General features: G+C 39.5%; 2 protein-coding genes across 2 annotated transcripts; one reads left to right on the forward strand and one right to left on the reverse strand.

The window, feature by feature from the left end:
- Positions 1 to 549: 549 nt before the first annotated feature.
- Positions 550 to 7,479, forward strand: LOC145487182 (octopamine receptor beta-2R-like). Its single transcript, XM_081465909.1, has 2 exons — positions 550 to 829; positions 5,347 to 7,479. Exon 2 carries the CDS (start codon positions 5,429 to 5,431, stop codon positions 6,320 to 6,322), a length of 894 nt encoding a protein of 297 aa, XP_081322035.1. The 5' UTR covers positions 550 to 829; positions 5,347 to 5,428; the 3' UTR covers positions 6,323 to 7,479.
- A 6,449-nt stretch (positions 7,480 to 13,928) lies between these two features.
- LOC145487398 (putative skeletal organic matrix protein 2) lies at positions 13,929 to 21,130 on the reverse strand. The gene is made up of 3 exons (XM_081466162.1): positions 20,747 to 21,130; positions 15,899 to 16,102; positions 13,929 to 15,313 (listed from the first exon to the last, which is right to left on the reverse strand). The coding sequence occupies exons 1-3, from the start codon at positions 20,799 to 20,801 to the stop codon at positions 15,027 to 15,029; spliced, it is 546 nt and encodes a 181-aa protein (XP_081322288.1). The 5' UTR covers positions 20,802 to 21,130; the 3' UTR covers positions 13,929 to 15,026.
- Positions 21,131 to 21,607: the final 477 nt, after the last annotated feature.

Here is a 21,607-nt window from a genome sequence, read left to right on the forward strand (position 1 = left end):
TCTTTCTTTCTTTTTTTTTTTTCTTTTGTTTTCTTTGAAACAATTAAAAAAACTCTTCATTTTCAAAAGTGACGGGCTGTGTGGACGGGGCAAACAATACGAAGCAATCAGAACAGCTATCAATAGAACAGAAGAGAACTACATAACAATGAAGATATTTAGGCTATATTTTTCATTCATCCCTAATTTTTTGTCCTTTCGTTTCTCCAAATTAATTTTCAATACTCCCCTATTATTTTCTTCTGACTCTTAAATTAGTAATTTGATTGTCTTTGTATGGTTTTAAATCACAAAAGAAAAATGGTGGCTAGATATTTCGAGGCATGGATCGAAGCCTCTTATATTAAAATTGCTTCAGGCAATTTATTCACAGTTCACATATGATAGCTTATCTAAATTGTACCACCCGCTGCCAGAAATCTACTACTTCCAATTACGTTATGGGGGTGCATTATAGGCGAAAAATATAAACAAATGAACCATCTTGCTTATTCAAAGCGTTATCGCTAATTCAACAAAAATAATGTTAATCAGAGATGACACTTGCTGTTGTCAACTTTGTGGGAACCCCTTCATATTTCGACGGAGTATTCTCGAAAATGTTAATTAGCGCCTTATAAGTTATTAACGCGAAACGGCGTAAACAGATAGCGAGAGTAAAACTTAGAGGTCGCCAGTAAGGGCTAATAAGAGAGACATCGGAAATATCAAATTGGCGGCGCAACTGTAATTATGCAGGCAGCGAACTAGTGCATTAGGTCGATGTACGCTCTTTTCATGTGCGAGTCAGACCTCGCTCTGTGCCTAAGGAAGTCAATACGTTTATAAGGTAAGTGTAGGTTTTCTACTGTTAATATATTTATAGGCTTTACGCATGTTAACTTGAACAAACTCGCACTTGACACGGGGCGGAATGTGCCTAAAAAGTATATCCGGGCCAAGGGCTACGGCAAGAGGTAAATTAAAGCTAAAATATTTACGCACTACGAACTAAAATACGATTTTATTTCAGACATGTTCAATATAATTTTATCAGCAAAATAGTCAGCTATCAAAGGTCTTACAATTAAACCCTTCGAGCACAGTGCTGTATTATTTCATTCAATCACTCCAGGGAATACTTAGAAATTTTACGGACCTTTCCATGTCTGATAAATAGACGCTCACGCTGTGAACGTTTTCAAAATCCCGACAAGTGTAATTTATTGCTTGTCGCCTGCGCGAAAGGGCAACATGTTTTAACCTGGTAAACTTGCACGGTATATAATGGAAATCGACAGTTATTAGGTTTCACAGATGAAATAATTACTAGCCCAAGACGAAATTAAATTAAACATTTCTGGTATTTTGATTTCTGAAACAGCGTTGCCATTCTAATAAATACATAGTACGGATAAATTCCGACGTAAATCAGAAATATTGAAAAAGTGAGAAAGGATTTGCACATATATCAACATAGATAATTGCTGTTCTTTTAAAATGTTATTTCTAGTCAGTGTCTCTGAAATTTTTACCTTTCATCTTTAAATTAAATGCTTCCCCCTCTTTAATTTGTATTGTAAGTAGTTTCAGTAGTGTTTTCATGTTTTCATGTTCGTAAATACAAAAAAAAAAAAAAAAAAAAAAAAAAAAAACGACAACAATAACAAAAACAACAGCAAAAGAAATAAAAATCCGAGGTTCACTAACACATTATCGAGACGAAATACTTCGTAGCAGACACACAGAGTACTTATTTGCAGTGATAAGAGCGCTGATTTGCAGTGATGAAACCAAGAGATTGTCATAGTGTCATGTAAAACGTGACTTATGTTCGTCATGCTACCAGTGTATCGCGGACATGAAGAGAAATTACCAACAAAACTATATAGCTAGCTCTAGTGACTCGTGCATGAAAAAGTTAAGATCCGTCTTGTTAGAGATGTTCTGTGGCCTCAAGCTACGGATTTCCTCATTGCTAAAAGGGAGGAATAACCTTTCTGGTGCTCAGACTCCTTGGTATACTGTCTCAGCTTCCGGAGCAATGTGGGATACGTCCCAAATTGATATAGTTCCGACCCTTTCACACGAAGATCACGCACGTTCTCGTTACATAGGATATTTTTTTGCAATCTACATCAGGCTGAATTTTGTATGATCGCTATGACTGGGGTAGACTTCAGTTTATGTCGACGATCGTAGCTTAACAAGCGTTACAACCATATTGAAACCACTCTCCAGTAATCACAGAGATCGCATGCGAAGGCGGAAAGGGATGAGGATGGGGAGGGGGGTGGGGGCGGGGGATGAAAGGCCTTGATAAATATTTAACCAGGATATATACCAGAACGCTTTGAATCGTTTCATGTTCATCATAATTTGTTTACAGCAGCCGAATTTTTCTTTTCATTTCTTTTCCTAAAATATGGGTTGATACTGGCAGCTTAATTTGTCGAAGAAAATGTTTGCAACGAGATTAAAATAGTGTTCTAGAGATCTCACTAAGAGCAGACGGGTAATAGCCTTAAGAAAAAGGAAAACGTCCGTTATCGTTTGTCAACGTTCGCTGGTTGTCATTGGCATGATTAATGACAGAGTTGCGTTTTAAGAGCAACAGCTTTGTCACTGACATATCTATATGCAAGTCAACATTATTCAAATTCAATCGACACGTTTGAAACTGAAAACAACAGACGATTCCGGCCGGCGAAATATGTCTTGTACACATCAGAACGTTGCCCTCCTTCGTATTGTTCTAGCGAGCGATTAATGACGAAAACTAATTGTTATCTTTGTCGAGATTCGTTTCGACAATTTAAGCGTTGTGCAGGATTAAACAATTTATTCTTGCACGACCACACCCATAGAGATCATCAAAACAGGACTGCAAGAAAAACGACTGGGTCGTGCAGTGGGAAAATATTCTAAATGGTGAGAAATAGGATTGGAAATTCCTATTTAGTCTTAGACCAAGTTCAGAAGCCATACTTCACATGAGCCGAATCGAATGCTAATGAGGGAGAACAAAGGATTTTTCTCATTTGCATTCGATTCGGCTCATGTGAAGTATGGCGTCTGAACTTGGCCTTAGTCGATGAAATGGTCCGTAAGTTAGCATAAAATTTAAAAAAATATCTCGTAATCCATCGATCGAAGGCTCGCAATGGTCATAATTTGCATGTTAAGCAATAAATGAACGTTAAAAGAAATGTATACTTAGTGATCATGAATGATTGACTCAGTGTCACTTAAGAGTGTCAAAGCGCAAGACTTGTCAAATCACCCAAACAGCCGGCTGCAGTAAATACTAGTGAGTAAATGCAGTGTCGATAAGGTTTTAAGGAATTTTGAGGCGTATCAAGTTGGAGGTTTGTTTTATGATAATGTGATCTAAAATCAGACAAAAATATAGAAGACAAAGCCTTTTGCAAGAACATCGTTGTTATATTTAAATACTGTAAACTTCCGTAAGTAACTGCAGCAGAAACTAGTACGGGGCTTGGGCAGAGCGACTTTGTTTTCAATATTTTCAAGCCCATAGTCTGTACTGAAGGGTTTAAATAGGCCTTTAACGTACTCCAGAGTCTTATCGTTCAACTTTTTCTTCGCATATGAACGGTCTCAACCATGGCTTTTAAGTGCACCTATACCAGCGGAGATAACCTTGGCAGTCTCACTAACATGTTTGGACCACGACAAATTTTGATCGATATAGACTCCTAAGGATTTGGTGTGGAGCACTCTATCAATTTCGTGACTTTCAATTTGTTTAGTAAGTGAATGCCCGATTGACAGCCCACCATTTTTTAATTGTTGACGATCACTTTAGGACCCATTGTTCAGTGCCATAGCTAGCTTACTTAAAAGAATCTTATGGTAAATAGTGTCGAAAGCCTTATTTTAAATCTATGAATATTACACCATTTATAAGACCGTTGTCAGTATTGACAGACCAGCTATTAGAAGCTTTAAACAAGGTCGTTAGCGTGCATGAAGTGATCTAAAGCTGGATTGACAGTTTGCTAAGAGATAGCCTGTCATTGAGATCTTTGTAAAATTGGACTTAAAATATTCTTTCGAACAACTTAGCGACAGCAGGAATATTCGAAATTGGCCGGTAGTAATTAACGTCTTGTCTTTTGCCCTTTTTGAAATTTGGCGTCACTCTAGCTAGCTTCCATTCAGTTGGAACAATAACAGAGGAAATCGACTGATTGACAAGAATGCCAGGGATGGTGCCAGAATACCTGCCGCTATTTTAAGCATCTTTGACCGTAAATTATCCAGTCTAGTCGCTTTCTTAGTTTCTAGTTTCTCAAGTAGTTTTCGGATTTCCTTTAGAGCTACAACGTTTACAGTGAAACCCCGCCTTACGACCACCCCGTTCATACGACCACCTCGTTATCACGGCCACTTTATTCTGGCCCGAAAAAAAGCTCAGTCAATCATTTTCCTATTTAAAGAACCCCGTTAATACGACCACCCCGTTAATACGACCGATTTTCCATGGCCCGAAGGTGGTCGTATTAACGGGGTTCCGCTGTAAAAGAGAAAATCTCGTTTGTTGAGATGAGATAACTTTCTGGAACAGTATCAGTGCCATTTCAGATAAAGATGATGCAGAACAAATTTTCATGATGTCCCCGATTTCAATATCAGCAATAACTTTCCTCATATGTTGCGGAAAGCTCAGCTCAATAAGCTCAGCTCTTCTTCCAGTTTAAATCTATATTGCTGGCTACCACATGGGGAGCCTCCTCACGCCTAGACCGTAATGTATTACGTTCCTTTTACTTGTTGAGAACTTTACGTTAAACTTAACGAGCTCTACGTTACTTTCGGGGGGTGATGGTGGTGTAGGGGGCGGGGAGGGAGGAGGGGAGGAAGTCGTTACTTTCGGAAGTCTACGGCATATGCATTTTAATCATATATATTTATATATTCTTTTCCTGCAGGTAAATTGTTTCGTTTTAAGAAGTTATCTTCGAACGAAAGTGTTTTGACCAATAAATAATACTCTGAGTCAATAATGTTATCAAGCCGGCTTGATGCATCTTTTGATTAAGACTATAATGACAGTGGCCGCGGGCCAGCTTCAAGCGGCAGATATTGGCGAACCTTTTAATCCTTTTGTTCTTGTTTTCTCTGTTTGCTTTATTTCTTTGTTTATTTTACAAAGGGTATATTTTACGAATGCTTTTAATTTTCACTGACCATATACAAACCCCTGCTGCGCTATTTATATTCAAGAATTGTCTCCGCAATGATAAGGACTCTAATGTTTTAAAACAGAAACCCAGCTTTTAGATTAAGGCTACAAGCAAAGTGGTTGCTGATGATGATTAAATAATCCTCCTTTTATCCTAGCTCTGAGGCTGGAAAGGAACAGCACCAGTAAAACGCTGCGGCCATTCCTCAGATTTAACCTGGTAGCGTGCGTCGTTCAAAAATGCTAGAAACGGCGATGTCTTGGTTTTATATCATTGGATGGATTGCCAGCGGCGTCGCAATCCTTGGAAACGGCTTGGTTATGTTTGTTATCATTTCAAGGATGCAGTTACACGTGCTACCAAACTGGTTTGTCCTGTCGCTCTCATTGGCTGATTTTGTTGTTGGTCTTGCTATCGTTCCCACAGATTTCGTCTGTAGAAATTATGTCCTCTCATCGATGTGCACGTGTAAAATAGGTTATACCATAGCCGTACTAGCGATATATGCTTCTGTGGCTAACTTGTGTGCTATGACAGTTGATCGCTACATCGCCATTATCAAGCCTTTGAGGTATGTTTCGTGGATGACTTCGCGTCGAGCAGCTTTCCTCGTGGCGTTAGCTTGGAGCATTCCCATTGCTCTCGACTCTGTTCCAGCGTTATGCACGGCTTTGGGCAAATGTGACATGGAAGACAAATCTCTCATCTTTAGCAAAATGATTTTATTGGAGATTCTTCCTTGTTTGTTTCTGCTAATAGCTACGATTCAAATAATCATAACTGCCAGAAGGTACTGGCTGCAAAATGCTCGTCTCCATGCTCAGCTGCGATTTAATCAAGTCAGTCACCGACAACCAAGATATTTCTCAGCTGCTAGAGTCATCATAATAGTACTCGTAGTTTTTCTGACCTGCTACTGTGTAGAGCTGTACAGCGTTATTCGTTTTCTTGTTAACTCTTCGAAGCCAACACAAGAGGTTATAAATGTCATTCTTTTGCTAGCCGTTGTTAATTCGTCTGTAAACCCGATAGCTTACGCTTTGTTCAAAAGAGACATTCGAAGGGAACTCAAAATCTTGTGCAGACCATGTGCATCAAGGCCTGCAAGATATGACTTAAACAACGCAGTGTAATCACATTTGGTCAACCAATCTCGGGATTCGCGAGGCATTCGACAAAACAAAGCTGCGTCAGCAGAGACTAAGGCCCCGCCACAGTCCACACAACGCCGTAGGAATTTGAAAACGGAGGTTTCACTCTGAAAACGCATCAAATGTTTTTCGTCCACACCACAACGCATGAATTAGGAAAAGCAACAGCCATCGGTCATTTTGGGTTTGTGTCTCAGCAAAACCCGGTCAGGGAAATCACATGATCATCGTTTCCGAAAAGCTCCGTTTTCAAAATGTCTTCCGTCCACACGAAAATGAAAAGCCTGCGGCGATTTCAAATTCCTCCATTTTGAAGGGCGTTTCCGAAAAGTTCCGTTTTCGTGATGGATTAGTGTGGATGTTTAGGCCTAACCGTAGAAATTAAGCTGCGTTTTCCAATTTCTCCTGCGCAATGTGGACACTGCCTAAAACGGATGCAATTTATATATCTTTTTTTCTTTTCTTTGTTCCCAAACTTTTTAATCGTAATTATTTTTAGGGACGTGTAGGAGGGAATCAAGATTTTGGGGTAAATTAACGAACGTTAGCTGATCATGCATCAAAACTGGTAATAAGAATAAAACGACAAAGAAGTGACCCATGTCATTCCAGCTTTCGGCGCGCTTTTGTACACGGGATATATGCCTCCACCGAGGAACGGTTTTCGTGGCCTGGGCCGTGTCATACAAGTCACCCAAATGCAGACAGGGAATTTGAGAAGGACGACAATTGTACTACTCGTCTCTTAGTTTCTTTCACAGCCTCTTTAGCAACTCAGTCATCATATAGTTACGGGCAGTGTCATCCCGATGAAGAAATGATCACTAACCTTAAAACTACTCAGAGTGGATGCAAACGATTGGTGGCTTCACACTAGAGCTTGTAAGCATAATCTAAGTGCACTTGGAACCTACTTTGAGTGTGAAGAGGTAAAACGTACTAACTTGAACTTTACTTAGTAACCCAGGAAACGTTCGTAGTTCAATTGCGCCGCCAAGTATGGTTTACACCACACTTGAGAAAACACTTGACCAACAGGAAGTGGAAGCAAACTTAAAGCCACGATGAACGGACCGATAAACATCTTGCCAGCTGAGATCCATCAAAAAATTCAAATTGGATGGCTAGAGTTTGAAGGACTCCATGGAACATTCTTTTATATTAGTTTACATAGAAAGGAAAGAAAAGCCTATACAAATGGCTAAACTGATAATCTTATTGGAATTTCATTTTCAGAGACAGCCTAAACTATCGCTTTTCATATCATCCGGTACCAAATGCGGTTCTACAAATTGCAGAGAAGCTAAAGTTCTGTTACCAAGTGCACCCGAATAACTTCGTTGAACATTGGACGAGTTACACGGAAATGCATTTTCCATAGCGGGTCCATGTATCGGTTAGCTAAAGCCCTACGCCTTGTTTAGCCATTCTAGAGAAATATAAAAGATGCCGCTTGTTCTTTTGTACTGCTGCTATGCACTCGTCAACAACAAAGTACCTACAATCAACTCCGGTTAACTGGAACCCTCGCTAACTCGAACCTCGCGCCAACTCGAACCACAATCGATTTCCCCTTGATTTCCGTCATACATTTACTGTAATTTTACTCTCCGTCACTCGAACCCTCGATAACTCGCACCTCCCACTAACTCGAAGCAATTTTCGTTTCCCTTCAGGTCATTTTCTACATAATTTTACCCTCGATAACTCGAACCATGCCTGTCAATCCGTGACAAGTCAAAACAAACAGTGTACTGTAGTCCAAAAGATTAAATTTATTTTGAAGCAGCCGTGTGAACCTTTTTTCTTTTACACTACACAAAACGTGTCAGTTCAGCTTACAGAGTCCTTGCAAGGGAACCCAACGACCGTTTTGTCTCGAATGCTTTTAATCGCTGTTTTAGGCTATCTGCAGTACTTTTAAAGTTCTGTAGGTTAATTTTAGGTCGCGCTTAAAAAAAAATTATCTGTGCGGTTATTCTAGAAGAACTTGAGTATTTTCGAATTTATTAGGGCTTTTTTGTCCATTTCCCGAAAACCTTAGGTCTTATCGCCTTTCCGAAAATGATAGCTGGCCTTTTTCCGGTACCCAAAACGACATTTTTAACAATCCGAAAACAACACATTTCTTATACCACGAAAGTTCGAGGTGACAATTCTCTTAAGAAAATCAGAGGGGATTAAAGGCCCTCCGAACCGATAATTTACCGAAACAATCCGTTGGGTGCCCCTGAGCTTATACGAAATTAAGAAATGTATTAATAATATAAGACTTTAAGGTAAAAAAGCTGTTAAAATTATGAGTCTAAACATTTTCGATCTGTTTGATGATAATGATGATGATGATGATATGATGATGATGTTTGATCATGATGATGATCAAACAGATCGAAAACGTTTAGACTCATAATTTTAACAGCTTTTTAGCTTAAAGTTTTATATTTTACTTTTATCGGCGAAATGTATATAAGAAATGTATTGTTCCATTATCGCTCGGCTTCCCTATACTGTATAATTAAATTTGATTAAAATGTACACTGCATGAATAGATAAAAGGAAATCGCATGAACTTTGAAAAAGCCGGAAATCGTATGAACTTTGTACCAATAGCCTGACATTGTTCTCTTTAAAAAAACCTTTACAGTGCACACTTCTCCCTGCTGCTTTCCTTTATTATACGTTTTTTTACATTACGTTACGTTCCAATTTATATACAGTAATGTAGAGATGCATTGTTTTACTTTCACTCGACTTCTCTACTCTGTAATTAAATTTGATTAAAATGTACACTGCATGAATAGAAAAAAAAAAAAAAAAAAAAAAAAAACCATTAAACACCATTTCTTTCTTTATTTCCGGTCATTTGTTCTCAACTCCCCATAACTCGAACCTTTTTTCAATTTCCCTTGAAGGTTCGAATTATCCGGAGTCGACTGAATATGTATTTCTCGTAAGGTTAAAAACCTTTGAGTTAAGAAAAATTAAATATAGGAAACGTACTAAAAAAAAACCTCTTCCGTCGCAAAGGCCTCACTATTTTACTTCGGAACAATGACATTTGTGATATACTTGACGATTTTACTACTAAAACAAATTTGATTACTTTTGCTTGAAATAATGTACTTTGTTATCAGGTGCGAAGCCAAGTTTTAAGATTTTCAAGTGCACTTGAGTCCCGTACTCACTTGAAACGAACTTAGCTTCCAGTGTGAAGCCAACAGATAATAAGAGTAAATCAAGAGTGGAGAAAGTGACGTTTATGTTTCTTTCTTATTCATTCCAATACTGACATACCGCAACACTGCAAGGAAGAAATCGCGACACTGACAACAAGACCCTGATGGGTATGTTAAAATACTCGATCTGAGAGCATACAGTCCAAGATCATTATAAAATTTGATAGGTCATGTTCATAACCAGGTTGCTTCATTTCAGAGATCGGGGATTTTCGTTTTCTATTTGGCTTTCATCGTTATTTGTTTGCTATTGGTCGGTTACCTTCCCATAGTTCTGTTTCATAATTAGGAAAAGAAAAGAAAGAGCTTTATGTCTTGCCAAGATGGCGGTTAAACAACAACAACAACAACACAAAGTGAAAGAACACTGAAACATGAGATCAGTCAGTAAGCTGTCTTTTCTGAAATCGTAGAATATCTAGCATAACAATCGCTCCCTGTTGGGAGAAGGGGTCTTGGCTTCTCGCAGGTGCACGAAACATCAGACGATATCATTCTGCTCCGGGAACTTGTACCCCTTCATATTCATTAAGCCTTCCCGAAGCCGGAAGACGGGCATCTCGGAGGTTGTACTTTCTGGCTGGTTTAGTTTTGCCGTGAGATTGTCGAAATTGTCGAAATTCATGAACTTGTCGAAGATCTCATGGGACTCTTTAGAAAACAACAAAGGCACTAGAGAGGTGTCGTTCTTGGATATACTGAATGGTCACTTTTTGACGCAAATGAATTCCATTCCTACCCGTGGCGATAAGGTCTTAGACCTCGTTATCACAAGCGTGCCTGATCACGTTCACGTGCGCGAAGTGTTGAGCCCGCAAGAATCCGGCGTTTTTACCGACCATGGTGTGGTGTGTTTTGAGTTTCGCACTTCCGCGAAGGCTCAGCATAAAGTGAATAGAATGGTATACGATTATCGGAAAGGGGACTTTGAAGGACTAAGGCGTGCGCTCGAGTCTATCAACTTATGCAACCTTGTACGGGACAGTGGAAACATCAATCTTGACTGGATTGAATGGAAGGATGCATTTATGAGTGTCGTATCAGACTATATTCCAACTAAGAAAATTAAAGGCAGGAACACCCCTCCTTGGATCACTGGGGAAATCATCCATATTTTACGGAAAAAAGAGACAGCCCGGCTGAAGCTAAGGAAATCGACGGCAAACGAGCAACAGCATCAAAAATACAAAGAGCTGCGAAAAAAAGCGAAGGCCCTGATCCAAGAAAGCCGAGAGCATTACTTTGGATCTCTGGACTCTGACCTAGCCCGCAGACCTAAACGCTTTTGGTCTATATTCAGACTCACCAACAAATCATGCAGTTTTCCAGAGTTTATGTCATCTTGTGACCTGAATGGACCGGGTAGTCAAGCGTCAACGCCTAGACGGATTGCAGATTTGTTCAACTCGTACTTCGCGTCTGTATTCTCTGTTCCTTCAGAGGTCCGGGGGCATCCAGCACGGCCATCGCCTTTAGATGGGCCTCTATTTGTTGACTTACAGATCTCAGTCACAGAGGTTTTGGCCTATTTAAGGCAGCTGGATGTAAATAAGGCAACGGGTCCTGACGGAATCCCTTCCCGTCTATTAAAAGAAACCGCTGAACAGATCGCACCATCTCTCACGAAGTTGTTCAACAAATCCCTGCGGCTAGGAGTGGTTCCTTCAGACTGGAAGCTCGCAAACTTGGTCCCAATCTTCAAGACAGGGAAACGTGAGCTCGTTGAGAACTATCGCCCAATCTCCCTTCTCCCTGTTATCTCAAAGGTACTTGAGCGCTGTGTATTAGCGGGACTGAAAGATCACTTACATCACAAGATAAGCCTCTTCCAACATGGCTTCTTAGCTGGCAGGTCCTGCGTTACTCAACTAACCAGCGTTCTTGACTACATAGGGGCGCAGCTCGACGCTGGGAGGCAGACGGACGTTATTTATCTCGATATGAGTAAGGCGTTTGACAAAGTCGATCATGCCAAATTGCTTGATAAGCTTTGCCAATTTGGAATCGCCGGCTCGCTGCACGATTGGTTCAAATCATACTTAGATGATCGCAAACAACGTGTGACAGTCCTTGGCGCCACATCTGAACAGCTATCAGTCACTTCCGGTGTACCTCAAGGGTCCTTGCTAGGCCCGATGCTGTTCTTGCTATTTGTTAACGACCTCCCTGACACTGTTTCGTCTTCTACAGCCGCATGCTATGCAGATGACACTAAAGTTCTTAGAACGATCAACTCTGCCACTGACTGTGCTGCATTGCAAGCAGATCTCAACAGTCTGGTTGACTGGTCCGAATCATCCGGTCTTTTATTCAACAAGAAAAAGTGTAAATGCCAGCGAATAGCTAGAAAGAAAAGTCCACAGGCATTTCAGTATTCAATCAATGGCGCTGTCTTAGAAACCTGTGAATCTGAGAAGGATCTTGGTGTGTGGGTCTCGAGCGACCTTTCCTGGGACAAACAAATCTATGAGCAATGCACCAAAGCAAATAAGCTTCTTGGCTTTGTCCGGCGGGCGTCGAAGAGTATACAATCTATGAGGACACGCCGAACATTGTTCCTGTCTATCGTCCGTGGCCAACTTGGCTACGCCTCCCAAGTATGGTCTCCCCAGGCAGTAGGCCTGCTGAAGCAAGTGGAAGCTGTTCAGCGACGCGCGACAAAGTACATCCTGAGGCTCCCTTTTCGCTGTGACGTTCCATACAAGACCAGGCTTCTGATGACCAACTTAATTCCACTATCCTTCTGGCACGAGTATTTGGACATTGTTTTCTTTTACAAAGCTGTAAATAATTTAATATATGTAAATAGTGATGCTCTACCGGTTGCTAGGCAACCGGTCAGAATAACAAGATATTCTAGCAATAGCTCTGTCACTTATATACCTAAGAAATGCCGTACTCTCTCCTATCAACGCTCGTTTTTTGTCCGATGTGCTAGAATCTGGAACGTTTTGCCTGAAAGTCTTAAGGAACACAATCAAACACCCCTTGCTTTTAAGAGATCCTTACTAAAATATTATACAAACGCTGTAGATATTTTTGATCAAGAAGATATAAGGACGTGGCGGACAATTTGCCCAAAGTGCAATACCGCTAAGACCTTAACGCGCCCACCACATTGCTGCTTTTAAGCTCCCTTTACTAGATTTAGATTTATATATATTGTATAATTTTGCCTCTTAATTATATCTAAGGGGGCCGCTGTAATTGGCTAAGCTGTAGCGGCTCCCCTGGCCATTTTGTTTTTTGTTTTTTTTTTTTGTTTTCTTTATGTGTAATAGTAGGCCGAAGCTTAATAAATAAACAAATAAATAAATTGGAATTTCTGACTCACAACTTTATCAGCAATACCCCCTCCATCCAATCGCCAATGAAGGAGTAGATATGGCTTTCGAACCACATCCTAAGGTTATTAATTTAGTTCCTGATAATTCGGTTGATGAGTCCACTGACTTTTTTTTGACAAATTCAGTTGGTTAGGAAATTTCCTGGAGAGTAGAAGTTAAGACATATTTGGGAACAGATGTAAACTTTCCGGCAAAAGAAAAAAAGAAACATGTTTAAACCTGCATATTTGTTGGATACTTCGTGACTATGATGGTCCTAGAGGAATCTGAAGCAACAAACGCTTTTTATGACGATTTATTTCTCTAATAATTAGAACACGTTAGAGCTCCCAACATCTCATTGCATGGCTACTTTTATGCGTCCAAACCAAATCGGGAATTCGGAGCTGTGTTGCCTCCTGAGGACGGATTTCACTAAGACACAAAACAACACAAGAGAACACTTCATAAGAACCTGGCAAACAGGAAACAGAATCGTAAAAAAGCGTCTCAAAAACTGATTGCTAAGAAACGTAACAATTGTAAGTTTGAAAATAATACTTATCATTCAACTCAATGTGTGTAAAAGAGTTATTTGCCTGAGGTAAATAGATATTTAAGTGTGTCAGGGCAGTAGCTAATGAATCCGGGTTTGTTCAAGTTCAGTTACCTTGGTGTTAAGGTTGATTTTCATATGATCGTTGCGATCGCTCCAGAAAACTTGAGGGATTCATTGTTTCCATACGATCACCACGATCGCTACAGAAACAAATAAAAGCTGGAACGAATTTAAGCAGCGATGGACTGTCTTATGGCGAGAAAGGCCTCTCGCAAAATGACGATACAAAATAATCGAAGCATAAACCGATATACGCAGACTCAGAAAATTGATGATGGTTATTTCATTTTGTTAGGACAATTTCCCAACAAAGGGCGCGACTTAGCAGCTCCGCACTGCACGTCTGTATATTGGTTATGCCTATGCGTTAGTGAAAACCACCTTTGTAGACGTTTCGCACACGCACTGAAATCTCTGCTAAGAGCCAGTAACGATTTCTGGAAGCTGCAGTAAAGATTCTGCAAAGTGTAGAGCTATAGCGCTAGAAAAAGGTATCAAAAAACGGCCAATTTTGACAGATTTTCGGGGGCAAATATGATGAGTATGACAACCGCCTTTTATTGGGAAATTGGATAAAAGAAGGAGTTAATTATCAACGTCTTATTGCGTCTGCGTAAGTCCACCTGTGCTCTTGCTTTTAATATGTGTAGTGAAAACCAGCCTTGACACGACTGTATGCGTGCTAACCAAATGCATGTATGACGCAAACACTGTGATATTTGGCCCGAAATAAGCCTAGTTTGATTTATGACTAGCCTGAATAGGTTCCTTTTCCGAGCTGCATTTTGTTTAAAACCAAAATCCAGTAATGACAAAGTTTGTTTCGGAAATGACTTGTGTGTCGTCCAGTTCTATCTGTAGTTATACTCGAGACTCAATCAACGCGCACTCCAGATAACGCCATCTCCCGATGTCGTCAATTATTCGTACGATTACAAACCTTTAACTAAAAGAGGTTCAATACACTCGGACATAGCGTCGCAGGGAGGGGCCAAAATGTCAGGTTGCTCCCCTCCCTCCCATTCCGCTTTTTCGATTAGATTTCAGAGGTGAGAAACTTAAACTGGCCTACAACAGATAACCCACCCTGGGGGGAAGCGTGTTGATGGTAGAACTTTGAGGAACAAAGTGGCGTTGGATGTACAAGCAAGAATGAGGTCCATTTGGTGGGTCAAAATACAGTTTCTTCAGGGGGTATCGCATCCTGGCTTAATTAACACTACTCCGAGCCTAACCAAGATGATTATAGTGCCTACTTCATCAGAAAAATATATTGATCAAGTCGAACATTAAAAGCCGAGAATTTAGCGGACCAGGCGGAAGGCGTGTGCACGCTGGAACAAGGATGCACTACGTCTGTTAATATTGTGTTTATTTCGAATTTACTACTGTAACAAAGTCAACACACATGACGTTAAAAGTCATACACCTAGAAATAGCAATTAATAACAATAATAGCAAAAAAATGGCTGCTTGTCTTGAAACGGTCTTAAAATGTTTCTGAATTAAAAGAAAAAACCACCAATAATGGTTGCAAAGGCCAACACTGCAGTTGTAGGGCTATAGCGGCTCGGATGTCCTGCAGTTGTAGGTTCATCAGTAGTGCTAGTGTTTGACATGGCACTGGTTGTAGGAGTTGTAGGAGTTGTAGGAGTTGCTTCAGTTGGCTGCAACGAAACGGTCTGGTTGTTGCATTGGTCACCCCTGCAGCAGACTATGTTACAATCCAGCAAGGACAAACCGTCACGTGCATCAAAGAATATTTTGAAGTTTTTACAGCCTTCTGTGACGTCTGCAGTAATGAAAAAACACCAGAAGATAATCATTCCCAAGAATCTATCAAATAAAATTTTGGGGAAAGAAAATATCTGTTCCAATATGGCAGCTACAAAGGCATCAAGCCAAATATATATCTCTTATTTACAAAATATCCGGCAATATCTTTTGTAGCACTGTGACAACGGAGGGAGGAATAGGGAGGCAGAAATAATTATGCGGGTAGCAGGAGCCATGGACTCCTTGCGTGTGCTTTCCAAAACTTCGACTTTACAAACTAGGACCCAGTTTTAGTACCACAATGAAGTTTGATCTTGCGCAATTGAACTCCTGTATACGGCGCTTATTCTGGCCGCCGAATGCTCGCACTGACGAGGTTGAATCACTCTTTAAATAACAGATATTTCATTTTAGATCCAGTAAATAGTCATTAAATACAGCCTCGGTAGCTTTTCACTTTCAACACTGAAAATGACTGAAAATAGCTGAAAGTCGCCGCTATGGGGAGCTTCCTTTAAAGCTATTGTTTTCATCGCTAACCGCTCGTCGAAGTTTTGTTGAATAGCTTATATTATTAATGATAACACAATCTTTATCTTACTTGGGCAGGCAATACAACCTCTGGCAACACTGGCAAGGACAACTGTAGAGCCATTGGTGAACTTGTATCTTCCAGCAGCCGAGAAACAGCTCTCAGTGGTAGGGGACGTGCAATTTTGGACTGTAGATTGATTCACGCACAAATCGAAGTCATCCTCGAGGCACGAGTGACACTGGGTTGTGTTCATGCCATCATGCATATGAGCTGTGGGAATAAAAAAAATTAGAAAAAAATCTTGCAAGAGAGCGCGCGTCGCTTAATAAAAGACGTACCTCTATAACTCGATGGAAACCCGAAACTAGCACGAGTCGTTGACGTAATTAATATAATGATGCGAGCAAAGAGAATTTACATTTTGATAATCAAACTATACAGTTTCTTTTCTTTCCTTTTTCTCGCGATATTTTCCATTTTCCACATTTTTCCTGTGTTCCCTAGGTCTCGCGTTCTCACATTTCCTCTCGTGTTGCTTTAACTCGATGGAAACACGTAAAAACCTAAAGTTCAATGGGTCGTTCAGTCATGTTCCATCTTCAGTTGTATTCATTTACCGAATATTATTTACATTATCTAAGAGCAGGAGATCTCTTCAAGCCGCTATGAAATTTCCTCCTAGTGTACATTTTTGTAGAAAATAGCCCAAAGAAAATATGCGCGCACCGATTGGTTAAAAATCGTGTTTATTTCATACATACCAAGATTTTCGCATAGAATCGATCGCAAGAAAAACTCATACGGAAATTTATTTATCCAATCACAATCGCGAAACGACTTTCTCACACGTGGGAAAAGCGTTTCATCCAATCAGAAATCAGCTGTCAAAATGAATCAGTCAGTTTGCAAAGCGTTCACGTTGTTGTTGGCGCCTCTTTAATCTTTATTCACAGAAGTTTGTAGAGCTTCCACAAGTTTACTCCAGTTTTCTCGCAAATTAGCTATAAACCACGGGCAATGTCGGAAAGTTCGAATAGGTTTATCGCTTTAGATAAGCTCATTGAAAAGTACATCCAGGAACAGCAGAACAAAAGGACTCGAGCAAAAACCCGACGAGACGTTAAGGTTAGCTTGCTTAAAGAAGGCAAATATGCCGTAAGCATTATCGACGACAGAGAGTTTTACCAAGCAAGGAAATGTTTGAAAGCTCGAAGCAAACGACTTTAAAAAAAAAGCGAGGCAAAGGAAACAAATCAAACGCAGCTGAAGCATTGACTGATGACCAGGTAAACATTCTGTACGAAAAATATTTACCCTAGGTTTTTAAAGAAGCGACAAAGTGTTTGCACTCAGACGGAATAAAAGCATAACTTGACATTTGTTCTGCCGAATGAAGGGTGAAAATCTGGTTGAGGGTGAAAATCTCAGTTAGTATAAAATAAACAAATTACAGCATGGAAAGTGCTTTGTACGGTACTTACGCACTCGTTGTTTTTGTATCAGAAAACTCGTGCGTAAATACCGTACAAAGCACTTTCCATGAAGTAATCTATATTTCTATTAAACAATTAGATTATCAGCTCGAGATTTCTATTTAAACAATAGTGTTTCTGTCGAGGAACTGTCACCTGATAGTTGCCCCGCGGAAATTTGATGTTCTTAAAACAAATATTTTCCGGAGAAGCGAAGTTTCGAGGGCAAATATGCTAGTTTTAAGAACATCAAATTTCCAAGGGGCATCTACAAGGCCGATAGTTCCAAGACAGAAACACTCTGTTGTCTTTACTGTTCACCACTATTTTTTTTTTCCACGCGCCAGTTAAAAAATCCTATTGAATAATTTTCAACTAATTATTTTAAATGAAATTCGTGATAGGGAAATGTAAAATGTGAAAAAGAAAACAGACATAAAAAAAAAGCAAATGAAAAACACTTATCAGAATTTCAATTGTTTATTTTTTATAAACCCGCTTGTTTACAGAAAAAATTCACGGACGAGTACTATCAATCTGGGTATTTTTCTCGGGCGGGCATTATGAGCTGATGGTGTCTCTCCGCGGATGAACATTGTCGCGTCACGTGATCCATTCAAAACAATAAGAATCGGAGAAAATTTAGTGGTGAATTATAGCGCGTGATAGTTGACGAGGGCCCAGCCCGAGTCAACTATCAAGTAAAGAGATATGGAGCGAATAATCTAATTGTTTTCTTAGTTCGCCTTTTTGTAAGAATCTTAAGTTTCATAGGGACATTGAGATTTAATAAGAGCAATGTTTTGATTGTCGATCGAATAGTTTTATTAGCTAGAATAGTTTTACTAGCTAGTTTTACTAGCTAGACCAAGTTATGCCAATTTATTCCACCGGAATAAATAACAGTTTTATACTTTCCAAAAACAGTGCGCAGCAATGGCATTCTCAGTCGAGAAATCGCCAGCATCTTCAAATCACGATTGCTATATATAAGCTAAGCTATCAAAAAACTCGGTGGACGGTTTTTGAATTTCATTTATTCGAATGGAATCACCCAAAGTCCAAGATGTTTTAAAAGAACGTGGGGAATTCTAGGAATAAGTGCCATCTCCTTTGGGCTAAAATATTGTTAAGGCTGGTATTCAACGTATTCTTAAAAGAATTGTAAAGACCAGTGGCGCATTGGTTTTGTAGATCGTGTGTATGTTAAGTTATCGAAATGTACCTTTCTTCCGATGCTACTCATTTTTAGACGAAGAGTACAACTGTGCATGAGGCAACGACGATGAAACAACGGTACGGTATGAATTTCTCTTCCGTAGTGCATCTTTAGATTTTCTACTGCCTAAATCGATGACTAAATTATTTCACAAAAGATGTAAGTTTAATTTTAACACTACGGCCGCACATTGAGGTATGCGTATACTGTGAACGAGCTATTGCGTTGTGTTTCCATGAGTTGGTCTGTTATTTTGAAGCATTTTTTATTCACGTCTGAAAATTATACTTAAAAAAATGCCTCAGGTATTTTGAACATTTTGAACATTATGAACATTTGTGAATATTTAAGTCGACTTCGTCTCTGTAAATATTCAACAATGTTCATCCGTCCACGGCGAATAACTGTTAAATATTGTTATTAAACAATTGAGAAACATAAATGCATTTTTGCACTATTTTCAAACGGAAAAAGTATATAAGAATGTTATATTATGTAGGCGCATTTATCACAAAACGAAATTTTAGTTTTATGAAATGTGGACGAACGAAACAATAAACATACATTCGACCTTGATGATCAGCGGTCAGCTCTTCAGTCCTTATTGCTCGGAGCAGTGAGCACGGCTATGAAAAACAACCGTTGCAATAGGTGACAATCAATCATTGTCTCATCCGCAAAGGTGTCTGTACACAAGCATCCACTTGACGGGGTTGGTACTTGCGGATTATGCTTTAGTGTTTTGTTTAATGACCATGAACATATATGTCATTTGGCATGGACGAGTTAACGCGCACGTCTCGCTCAAACACCCAAATGCTTCATTTTCTCCTTCTACAACAGTCCTATCAACTTAACCATCCCTTTAGAAGAGTAATATCTGAATTTTTCGTCTGGGCTCGGCAGAACTGATTAAGTACTCTATAGAACAAGTCCTAATATGAAAACCTAAAGACAGGTGATTCGCGCTGACATGGAGGACTATCGAGGACCTCGTTTGCCAACATGGACTATGTCGCGCTCGGGCCGATCTGCTAAAGATTCCACAGCTGAAAAGTTTAATTTCGCGATAAAGATTGAGTTTAAGTTATGAAATAAAGCTATCCTACGCTTCGTCGGTTGCTTTGCGTAATTAGACGTTTAATATTCACTTTAATTCTGACTTCATTTCCCAGGAATGTCGGTTAGCAAACAGATGTGCACGGAAAGGGGTAGCCTAACGCACATACGCTTCTATGAGTCATTTTTAGATCTGATGAAGTGAGTCAAGATACGCAAAAACTAAAGAATAGGACGACGTTGATCATAACAAGGCCTACGAGTCTTTACTGAAAATATCGAAACATTCAAGTGCAATGTTAAATAAAGACAAGTGGAATGTTGAGTGGAATATTTATTCGCCGTGATCAATGTTATCATCAACCATGCACGATTCGTTCTCATGAATCCGGTTTAATGAGCGACTCTACTGTTTCGCAACATTCCAGAATCATACAATATTGAAAATACCGTGAACAGAATGGTCTGATTTATTGCTTTCCTTTAATTGAAGCTGTGATCACGATAACTTAAATGTACATGTATAATTTTTCCCGCCTTTGTAGCTTGTCGAAGCGCAACAATGAAACCGTCTGCATAAATACACGTGTTTGTACTATTTCCTTCTTGAAGTGCAAACAATTTACGCAGTACTTACAACATATCAACTTCCAAAGTTGACCGTTATGAAACATTTTTGGCGTGCCAAGAGCAAGAGTTTAAGTAAATGAAAACACGTCGCTAACTGTTGGTAATACTATCAATTATTCCTCTAATGGTCAACAATTTCAATGCTTTTAATGCGGTGAACGTGCAGCTCCATGTATTTAATTAGTGAACCCTCTGTACTGGAGATGATTCCATTTAATATTTCACTATCTCCAGAGGATTCGATCTCAGATGATAATTTTTTCGTCACCGTGTGACGAACTTCCAAATCAGCGGTGTATGAAATGTATCTTGGGAGTGTTTTAGAAACGGCTCTGTTCAAAGTTCGCTCTGGAAGTGATATCTTGAAATTGTCTTCAATGTGAAATATTAGTATTTAAACTAGATTTTACTAAACGAGCTTATCTGGCAGGTCAAGTTTCAGATTTTGTCACTCACAAAGCGCGGGTAAGACCACATATCTATTCGCGAGTTTTAATAAGCGATCAGGATAAATAAAGAGGAACTTAAACCTACCGTTGGCAGCCCCAAGTCCCAGTATGATGCAAAACAAGGCAAAAGAGATCGTCATGATTCCGTATGTAGAAGTTAGTTCGAACACGCCTGGTAACACAAGAAGACACAAAGTGCAATGCAACGCCCAGCAAAACTTCTCGAACTGAACTAGAATAACCGACGGATGCAAATTATGTGTGCTAAAAACAATCCTTTTGTTTCCAAGTCAATGTCAGTTCAGTGACGGAAGAACGTACTAATGAAATTTCTGGCGGCAGTCACATGATAATTGCCAAATTCTTAAAAAAAAAAAATAAAAACTGTACTTGTTACTCTATTAATCCTTCGAGTGCCGGATTCCAATGCAAAAGTAGTAGATCTCTATTCCTGGCATTAATAATTAGGCCTTCGACTATCGGGCCAAGCTGGATGCAATATTTTCCATTATGCTGGGTGCCTGGACAATTAACAAATATCTATTATTTTTATTAATCCCTATTGTTCTCTCTACAAGAACCTTAGACTTTGGCCGTCCCTTCTGTTACATTGATTTGAATACGGCTATAAAAAGACTTACAGCATGTTGTGGCGATCACGTGCATTTTATAATTGCATTAAGCCAGACGGAAGCCCTGAGTTCTATGCATTAAAAGGAGTCTTAAAGAGTTCTGAGTCAAGTGAGAATTTATGTTTGAAGACTCAGTTCTTTTTCCCTTCTGGACTCGGCTCCCACGTATTTTCAACTCCAAATCAAAAAAACCCTTAACATAGAATGGGAGCGACCCTCGCTCATGATCAATAAACAGCTCAAGCATGTATTTTAACACTTTTAGTTCAATTTAACTTTATTCATATATTGTTTTTCTCTCCTTTTTTTTTCTT

Source organism: Orbicella franksi, chromosome 5 (assembly GCF_964199315.1).
Source record: "Orbicella franksi chromosome 5, jaOrbFran1.1, whole genome shotgun sequence".
In the NCBI taxonomy this organism is placed as follows: domain Eukaryota; kingdom Metazoa; phylum Cnidaria; class Anthozoa; order Scleractinia; family Merulinidae; genus Orbicella; species Orbicella franksi.

Coding starts and splice junctions, on each gene's coding strand:
- LOC145487182 (XM_081465909.1), top strand. CDS start 5,429: ATGCTAGAAACGGCGATGTCTTGGTTTTATATCATTGGATGGATTGCC.
- LOC145487398 (XM_081466162.1), bottom strand. CDS start 20,801: ATGACGATCTCTTTTGCCTTGTTTTGCATCATACTGGGACTTGGGGCT. Junction 16,103..20,746: donor GGGACTTGGGGCTGCCAACG/GTAGGTTTAAGT, acceptor TTATTCCCACAG/CTCATATGCATGATGGCATG. Junction 15,314..15,898: donor AGGTTGTATTGCCTGCCCAA/GTAAGATAAAGA, acceptor TCATTACTGCAG/ACGTCACAGAAGGCTGTAAA.